We start from the raw sequence: 9,896 nt of genomic DNA on the forward strand, positions 1-9,896 counted from the left end.
GAAACATTCTTGGAGGTCACAGCTAAGTATCACTGCATGCTAACTTTCATTCTCATTGTTTTTGCATTCTTTCACTGCTTATCTTACTAAAGGTGATGGGATAGCACCATAACTTCCTGCACAAGATACCTTTATTCCCCTATTCCTTCCCCCTGCGCAAGTTATTCCATATTATTAATACAATTATTATTGTTTGAGAACAATGGTTTGATTTCGGAGTGTCCTTCTCTTAGAAGAGCTGCTTACCATAGCTGAAGAGTCTCTTCTACCCTTACCAAGAGGAAAGTAGCCACTGGAAAATTACAGTGCAGTAACCCATTGGATTAAGAAGAATTGTTTAGTAATCTAAGTGTTGATAGGCGTAGGAGGACTGAGGAGAATATGTAGAGAATAAGCCAGACTATTCGGTGTGTGTGTAGGCAAAGGGAAAATGAACCGTAACCTGAGAAGGATTCAATGTAATACTGTTTAGCCAGTCAATAAATGCCATAACTCTTTAGTGGTAGTATCTCAATGAATTACATCTATTTCTATAGTAGAAACGGGAAATCTCATTTAATCTTCGATCTATAAATATGTTTGTATTCGTCTAAGTTGCTCATCAGTTATATATTCATACTCGTAAAATGTGAGGAATTATATGATTTTTAAATCCACATAGATTTAATATTTCCAAGAAAAATTCAATACTTCTTAAACAAAATCGTTTATTATATATAATGAGTCATCAGAATCAGAGAAACATCTTTGTCTGAATGCCTATGGCAACATTGCGGTACATTTAATTTTTCATACTTGTCTATCATCTTTCATAACCGTAGCTATAGAATAATTCGTTCTGCTAACATAAATCTTATAACTAGTGATAGCAGTAGTAGCAATAAAATAAAATTTCAGATATCAATAATGCATTCTTTATTTTGTGCTCTGAGTATTTATATTACTCATATGTAAAGTGTCTGCACTTCTGTCATAAGCGTAAGCGTCTTTTTGCTCGCGTATGATGGAAATTTCTTCAATATATTGTCATCGCTTTAAATTTTAATGATTCGTATTTATCAAACTTTCTCAGAATTTAATCACTTCTAGATACAGAAGAGGACCCACAAATAAAATTACACATCCTTTTCAAAAACCCTTTCATGCAGAGGGTTTTTTTTTCACTTGCGCCATTTTCGGATAATTGTACGAAGTGAACAGTAAACAAACCTACTAATTTTAGCTACAAGAATGTATCTGGATTTAAACTAACTGTGATAGTTTATGACTGCACTTTTGTAATATTTATATGAAAACTTTTCTTTCTACTAGTTTTAATTACCGGAAAACCAGATATTTAAATCATTTTGGAAGTTATTGATTAGACGGACAAATTTGATCATTATGTAAAGACTATGTCAAATGAAGATTGAATACGTTTCAGTAAATGTTTCTGTAAAGGTGGTCCCGTTAATAGTCTGTCTCCTAAAGCACACCAGAGGCGTATTCAAAGTTCCTTTACTTCTTAGATTAAGTGACTAACCGGCATTGTTTTCCTCCTTTTTCTTCTTTCCATTTAGAGGTTCTTCGCCATTGTCCAGCTCGAGTTTCTCCTTTTATTTCAGAACTAATCTTTTGAATTTTAAAATATTGTAAGGTTCAGGTACCTCGCACCATGGTGGAGTGACTACTATGATGGGCCTGAATTCTGATTATCCAGAGCAAACTTCCGCCGCTCTGATTCCACCAACACTTTCTACGTCTAGCAATCCTCCAGCAACAGCAGGATCTGGAAACTCCACAGGCCCTTCAACATCTGGCAAACCTCCAACAACAGTTGGACCCGGAAACACTCCAGCATCACCAACGTCTGGCAGTCTTCCAACAACAGTAGGACCCGGAAACACTCCAGCATCACCGACATCTGGCAATCCTCCAACAACAGTTGGAACCGGAAACACTCCAGCATCACCAACGTCTGGCAGTTTTCCAACAACAGTAGGACACGGAAACACTCCAGCATCACCAACATCTGGCAATCCTCCAACAACAGTAGGACCCGGAAACACTCCAGCATCACCAACGTCTGGCAATCCTCCAACAACAGTAGGACCCGGAAACACTCCAGTATCACCAACGTCTGGCAATCCTCCAACAACAATAGGACCTGGAAACACTCCAGCATCACCAACGTCTGGCAATCCTCCAACAACAGTAGGACCTGGAAACTCTCCAGCATCACCAATGTCTGGCAATCCTCCAACAACAGCAAAACCTGAAGACACCTCACCATCACCAACGTCTGGCAATCCTCCAATACCTCCTCAATCATCAGGGCAACCGAATACAATACCTGCGGCACAGACCTCACCTTTACCTACAACAATCCAATCTCCAACAACAGCTGAAGTCACGACTACTATTCCACCAACAGTAAATCCTATAACCACGGCTCAACCCCCAACAATAACTGCAAATCCCACAACCACACTGGAACCTACAACAACAACTGCAAATCCCACAACCACACCAGAACCTTCAACAACAATTGCAAATCCCACATCCACACTTAAACCAACAACAACAACTACAAATCCCACAACCACACTTGAACCTACAACAACAACTGCAAATCCCACAACCACACCAGAACCTACAACAATAACTGCAAACCCCAAAACCACACTTGAACCTACAACAACAACTGAAAATCCCACAACCACACTTGTACCTTCAACAACAACTACAAATCCCACAACCACGCTTGAACCTACAACAATAACTGCAAATCTCACAACCACACTTGAAGCTGCAACAACAACACCTAATACCACAACCATACTTTAACCTACAACAACAACTGCAAATCCCATAACAACATTTGCACCTTCAACAACAACTGCAAATCCAACAACCACACCAAAATATACAACAACAACTGCAAATCTCACAACCACACCAAAATATACAACAACAACTGCAAATCTCACAACCACACCAGAACCTCCAATGACAAATGCAAATCCCACAACCACACCAGAACCTACAACAACAACTGCAAACCCCACAACCACACCAGAACCTACAACAATCACTGCAAATCCCACAACCACACCACAACCTATAACAACAACTGCAAATCCCACAACCACACCACAACCTACACCAAAAGCTGCAAATCTCACAACCACACCAGAACCTATAGCAAAAACTGCAAATCCCACAACCACACCAGAACCTACAACAACAAATGCAAATCCCACAACAACACCAGAACCTACAACGACAACTGCAAATCCCACAACCACACTTGAACCTACAACAACAACTGCAAATTCCATAACCACACCAGAACCTACAACAACAACTGCAAATCCCACAACCCCACCAGAACCTACAACAACAACTGCAAATCCCACAACAACCCCAGAACCTACAACAACAACTGTAAATCCCACAACCACTCCAGAATCTACAACAACAACTGCGAATCCCACAACCTCACCAGAACCTACACCAACAGCTGCAAATCCCACAACCACACCAGAACCTACAACAACAATTGCAAATCCCACAACCACACCAGAATCTACAACAACAACTGCAAATCCCACAACCACACAAGAACCTACAACAACAACTGCAAATCCCACAACCACACCAGAACCTACAACAACAACTGCAAATCCTACAACCACACCAGAGTCTACAACAACAACTGCAAATCCCACAACCACACAAGAACCTACAACAACAACTGCAAATCCTACAACCACACCAGAGTCTACAACAACAACTGCAAATCCCACAACCATGCCAGAACCTACAACAACAACTGCAAATCCTACAACCACACCAGAGTCTACAACAACAACTGCAAATCCCACAACCACACAAGAACCTACAATAACAACTGCAAATCCTACAACCACACCAGAGTCTACAACAACAACTGCAAATCCCACAACCACACTAAAGTCTACAACAACTACTGCAAATCTTCATCAACAGATCTCTTAGCAGCAGTGTACTCCAACCGTAGCGGCAGAAACAAATAAAACAACAACAACAGAATGACAAAAAGAAAAAGGAAAAAATAATTTTTTGAGCAATTAAAAACATCTCACTTTTGTGTGTCTTAGAATAATCATTACTATTATGTGTATTGGAATAATCATTACTATTGTGTGTATTGGAATAATCATTACTATTGTGTGTATTGGAATAATCATTACTATTGTGTATTGGAATAATCATTACTATTGTGTTTATTGGAATAATCATTACTATTATGTGTATTGGAATAATCATTACTATTGTGTGTATTGGAATGATCATTACTATTGTGTGTATTGGAATAATCATTACTATTATGTGTATTGGAATAATCATTACTATTGTGTGTATTGGAATGATCATTACTATTATGTGTATTGGAATAATCATTACTATTGTGTGTATTGGAATAATCATTACTATTGTGTGTATTGGAATAATCATTACTATTGTGTGTATTGGAATGATCATTACTATTATGTGTATTGGAATAATCATTACTATTGTGTTTATTGGAATAATCATTACTATTATGTGTATTGGAATAATCATTACTATTGTGTTTATTGGAATAATCATTACTATTGTGTGTATTGGAATAATCATTACTATTGTGTTTATTGGAATAATCATTACTATTATGTGTATTGGAATAATCATTACTATTGTGTTTATTGGAATAATCATTACTATTATGTGTATTGGAATAATCATTACTATTGTGTTTATTGGAATAATCATTACTATTGTGTATTGGAATAATCATTACTATTATGTATTGGAATAATCATTACTATTGTGTTTAATGGAATAATCATTACTATTGTGTATTGGAATAATCATTACTATTGTGTGTATTGGAATAATCATTAGCTGTTCTGGAACACTGAGTGTTATTAAAGCAAATTCCTAAATTGTGGGTTTATTAATTAACCTTGATAGATTAAATATGCTCATATTTTTATCATCCTAATAAACGTTTTATTATTGTTCATATAAATTTAGGTATTTATTTCTTATAAGTGATATTTCTACAACTGAGATTACTACTCCTACTACTACTACTACTACTACTACTACTACTACTACTACTAATAATAATAATAATAATAATAATAATAATATTGATTCACTGACCGTGAGCTTCATACTATCATGGGAAAATCAGCTAAATATCCAAGAAAAATTTATAATACAAATATTATGTTATCTTATTCCTGAAAACTATTCTGTTGCTTATGCAGATGATGCTACTCTCTTTGTATCGATCGCAGTTCTTATTTTGCTGAATCACTTCACTGATATCTCGCTTCAAATGAATTTATGGTGAAATTCAACTTTATTAATTATCACTCACAATATTTCTTCATTTATTTGCATATATTTTGAAATTCCAGGTGTCCTACAGTTTGAAGAAATACTTATTTAGTGTAACTAATCTTCAATTACACAAAATATATACATATTGTGTAAAGTCTCAAGATTTCTGGAAGCTCTATCTTGGACATTTTTTTTTTTTCGTCCTGTTATTCGGAATAAAAGGTGATACAACAGCTCACCCGGAAAAATTCTTTTCCTCTAAAGCTGAGAAGCAACAGTAATTCTCAGCTCCGATCTCCTTCAAAGCTCAGAAGCAGGTGTCCCTTGTACCTCATAGCAGCCTACAGGTGATATCTTCATTATACGCAAACTTTTAATGAAATAAAGATATCTTCAGAGCAAAAGCTTATTACATTAGAGCCAGAAGAGCTTACTATTGCATGTCTCCCTTATTTGATAGGAAAAAAAACATTGTTATGGAATTAAATAGTTTCGCCAGGTCTATTTTTTTTTCAAGTCATGATCTTTCTATATTAAAAGTAAAGATCAGAGATGAAACATTGAGGTAATCAATTTAATTTTCTGTTCTAATTTATCTATAGTAAGATTAAATAAATCAATAAATAGATAAATAAATAAATAAATATGTGGTCCAGAAATTACTACGTACACAACAACCCTTTATAACAAAATTTTCATAAACAATTTATAAAAACATATTGTTGTTCTTATTGTCAGTGTTAGAATCAAGATGTGAGTGAACAAACATAGCGGATGGATGAGAAATTCAAATAACAGATAGCATTTTTGGGCTCAAGCAATGTGTTCCTGATGGAGGGTTCCTAATAGTAGCTTCCAAGTGATATATGAACTACAGTGACATTCCCAGAGAATTTACCTTTAGGTCTCCAGAATACTAACTCCTGGCGCGAATATCCTTAAAATTTCTCTAAAGGATATCACATAATTCAGGGGACGTATATCTTGATACGACACATAGCGATCTTCACCCCGAATAGCATTTTCGCCTCGAGGGGGAAGAGCGACAAATTTGGAAGGTGACTGTTATCAAGGTTACCCTATTTCCCATATAAATATTGAGTATCAAGATAGCGCTATATTCAAGATGTCGATTATTCCTAATTTTGTAGCGAATTTGCACAGTGGTGTTCCCTGTTGACCTAACCTTTTCGATCGATTTTGTGAGGATTATTATGCAATCTCCAGAATCTTTTGCCTCTGGGAAGTTGAGTATTGATTCTTTAAAGTGTATATAATTTTAGCTCTTGTTTCACAGTGAAATTAGAGAAATCTATTGTGCTTAGGAGCTAGGCCTGTTACCGGAGGTGCCATGGGTACTGTCATTCGTTAGGCATGTGTTATTTAGTTAGCAAAACGACTTTCCTGGTTGAAATAGCATTAATAAATTAAGAAAGCTGTTTAGGCATCATTATACTTGTAAAGATATTTATGGTATGCATAATTTTCCTCTTTCTTTGTCGATCGTATACTATAGAGTTTCGGTGATTTAGGTAACTGAGATCTCGTCTTGCCTAGGTTACCTAACCTAGGCGATGTAGAATACTTTCAGACATTTCCCCGTTTACCATGGTGTATCATTTTATTGATTCTAAGGGAGATAGTATATCTCCTAAAATTATATAAATCGATACTTGTCTCCTGTGGAGAGTCATGGGAAATCCGTCTCTCCCTCTGAGTGCCGCCGCAGGCAGCAACCCTTTCCGGTCTTGCAATAGAGTAGTTTACTCCAGCTTGACTAGGCTAGGGTTTCTTCTGTCTCCCACCTTTGCAAGCGAGTGTCCGGCTTTGGTTTTTGACAGAATCTCAGAGTATTCAGTCTTTTGCTGGCGGCAGGCCGGCAGGGTGAGTAGTCACTCCCCTGCCGGCTTATAACCACCGGCATAGGAAGCTAGCCTCACTAAACCGCACCTGTGGTTGTGGTATGTTGCCGCCACGTTCTCCCTGCGGTTTAGAAGACTAGTCCTATGCTGGCAGACCCTGGGCTGAAGCATAGACATTCTTCTACAGCCTAGGATGGCGCCGGCACTAAAACAATGTTTCTCCCTTGTGGAGAGGGGGTGGCAAACCTACCGGCCCCTCCTAACAATATTTCGGCAGACCCTAGGTTCAAGAATAAACATTCTTCTGCCGCCTAGGACGGCGCCGATACTGAAACAGAGTTTCTCCTTTGTGTAAGGGAGGGGGGGGGGGAGGCAACATTGCCGCCGCCTTCTACAAATTATATAGGACTCTTTCCCCTGCCCCTCTCTGTCCTTCTAGCTATGGCTATTGTCCCGCAATCTCGCTGCTCACTGGCGTGTTGTGGGGCTGGCCGGGCTCCTACATAGCAGCTGTTTAGTCACTCAGCTTTCCCTTATGGACAAAGATCCGCAAAGGTTGTGCCGGCCTAACGGCTGCCTGTGGGAGACCCTTCTGTCACCTAGGTTTTTCAGTCCTCCCTTGGACTGCCGTCCACAAGTCCTGTAACCGGGGTACTTACCCGGTTGGCAGTCTGCCGGCAGGGCCGTTGTCGACAGGTACTTAATCAGTCGGTGGCAGGCCGTCTGTACCAGTGCCGCTGGATACTAGCCACCCGGCCATATGCCGTCTGGACTATGCCAGCAACGGTACTTGTGGTTGGATGGAAGCCTGAATGATACATTCTCCCCTTCCATTTGAACCTTCTTTCTGGGGGAAGGCTGTAAGTTATATACTTACATCCTTAATTAGTGTAAACATACACAGTAATAAGGCGGTCCTTCACTCCATGCTTTCTCTCTCTCTATCAGCTTGTATGCCGGCCTTACTGTTCCGTCAGGGACTAGCTATGCCGGCTATATGCCGGCTGAACTACAGTATATGATTATACAGTAGTCAGTATATTTGCAGTACAGTATATACTGCAGATAGAAAACTATTGTATTTATTATACAAGTAGTTAATTTCCAACATACATCTTGGATATCCTTGCCCAATCTTTTGCTGAGACCAATCCTAAATTGAAAGGATAGAATTCCTTCAATACTCCGATTAGAAATCAGTTTACATTTTACCCTTCAATATTAAATAATTTAGAAGGGCCAGTGGTAGTACACTTTCTATCCTTAAAGGTTAAAACCCTTGTATTTGAGCTTCCCTGATCAGGAAACTCTATGGTTTTAATATTGGAAGGGAAAGTCACAGAAATTGGCTGGGTTGGATACACAAGTATGTGTCATTCCTAATTTCTAGTCCAGTCGGCGACATGCCGGCTGGACAGTGCCGCCAGGTGCTAGCCATGCCGGCAGTACACCTGCTGAACTACAGTATATGATTATACAGTAGCCAGTATATTTGCAATATAGTATATACTGCAAACAAAAAACTATAGTATTATTATACAGTAGTTAATTTCTAACATATCTTGTGTACCCTTGTGCAGGCTTTTGCTGAGACCGTACCTATATTGAAAGAATAGAATTCCTTCAATACTCTGATTGGAAATCAGTTTAATACTTACCACACAATATTAAATAATTAGAAGGGTCAGTGGCAGTGTACACTTTTTCTATCCCTAGGGGTTAGAACCCTTTTCTTTCGAGTTGCCCTGATAAAGGAAACTATTTTTAATACTGGGGGGAGGTTACAGCAATTGGTTGGGAGGGATACACAAGTACGTGTCTTTCACTATTCCTTTCTAGCTTGCTATCCTAAGCTATAATAATTAAAATATGACTAATTACATATTGTTTATCAGGTGAGATAAACTATCGTATAGTCATTCTGTTTTCCTTTCCTTACCGGAGGAACCCCAGATGAAATGCGAGGCAGTCTTCTGCAATCTTAAGAGTACGTACTTTTACGGTCATAAAGCATGCAGGTCTCATGCCCCCTGCAATATTATTACCGAATGCCTGCAATATTGGGACCCCTAAGTCTGCAATATCTGCCGGACCTTAGTGACTGAAGGTTTTGATAATCCCAAGTTAATGGAGTCTAGGGATGCGGCACATAAGAAACTACACAAATGGGTAAGAGGGTTCCAGAAGAACTCTCCGGGACCATACCTACCTAACGATAGGATGCGTAGCTTACTGTCCCCAAAAGCAAGTAGTGAAATGGTGGTGCCCCAAGCACGACTCGTACCTCCCTGTGTCCAGATTGCCATCGAGATGGAGGGCAGGAGGGCACCTCTGGAAGAAGATGACGATGTTGTGTCGGAATTCCTTCCGTCTGTGCTGGCCCTGGACCTGTTAACCTCGATGTCTTCACCTTCTACCCTTCTATTTGACAAAATGAGCCAGTCACTGGCCCATCTTACGGGTCTAATGGAAAACTTTTGCAAACAAGGTGAAACAAAGGAAGCAAAATTCAAGAGAGAGCTCCGTGAAGCTCCACTCATGGTCCCCAGAGGGGTCAGGCAAATTTCTCGAAATCAATTGCTCGAAGGTAAATTTCTTGAATTCAATTGACCTAAAAATAATTTTCCGAACTATCATTTTCTCGAATGTCAGTTACTCGAAAACGAACAAGTAAATTTC

At 38.9% G+C, this 9,896-nt stretch overlaps 2 protein-coding genes across 2 annotated transcripts; one reads left to right on the forward strand and one right to left on the reverse strand.

Annotated features, from left to right (window-relative positions):
- Positions 1-1,674: 1,674 nt before the first annotated feature.
- On the forward strand, positions 1,675-2,826 carry LOC137635365 (uncharacterized). The gene has a single exon (XM_068367832.1). It carries the CDS (start codon positions 1,675-1,677, stop codon positions 2,824-2,826), a length of 1,152 nt encoding a protein of 383 aa, XP_068223933.1.
- Positions 2,823-9,523, reverse strand: LOC137635366 (2-keto-3-deoxygluconate permease 2-like). The gene is made up of 4 exons (XM_068367833.1): positions 9,502-9,523; positions 3,641-3,931; positions 3,368-3,529; positions 2,823-3,268 (listed from the first exon to the last, which is right to left on the reverse strand). The coding sequence occupies exons 1-4, from the start codon at positions 9,521-9,523 to the stop codon at positions 2,823-2,825; spliced, it is 921 nt and encodes a 306-aa protein (XP_068223934.1).
- Positions 9,524-9,896: the final 373 nt, after the last annotated feature.

The sequence above is a fragment of the Palaemon carinicauda genome, unplaced genomic scaffold (assembly GCF_036898095.1).
Source record: "Palaemon carinicauda isolate YSFRI2023 unplaced genomic scaffold, ASM3689809v2 scaffold118, whole genome shotgun sequence".
NCBI classification, from domain to species: domain Eukaryota; kingdom Metazoa; phylum Arthropoda; class Malacostraca; order Decapoda; family Palaemonidae; genus Palaemon; species Palaemon carinicauda.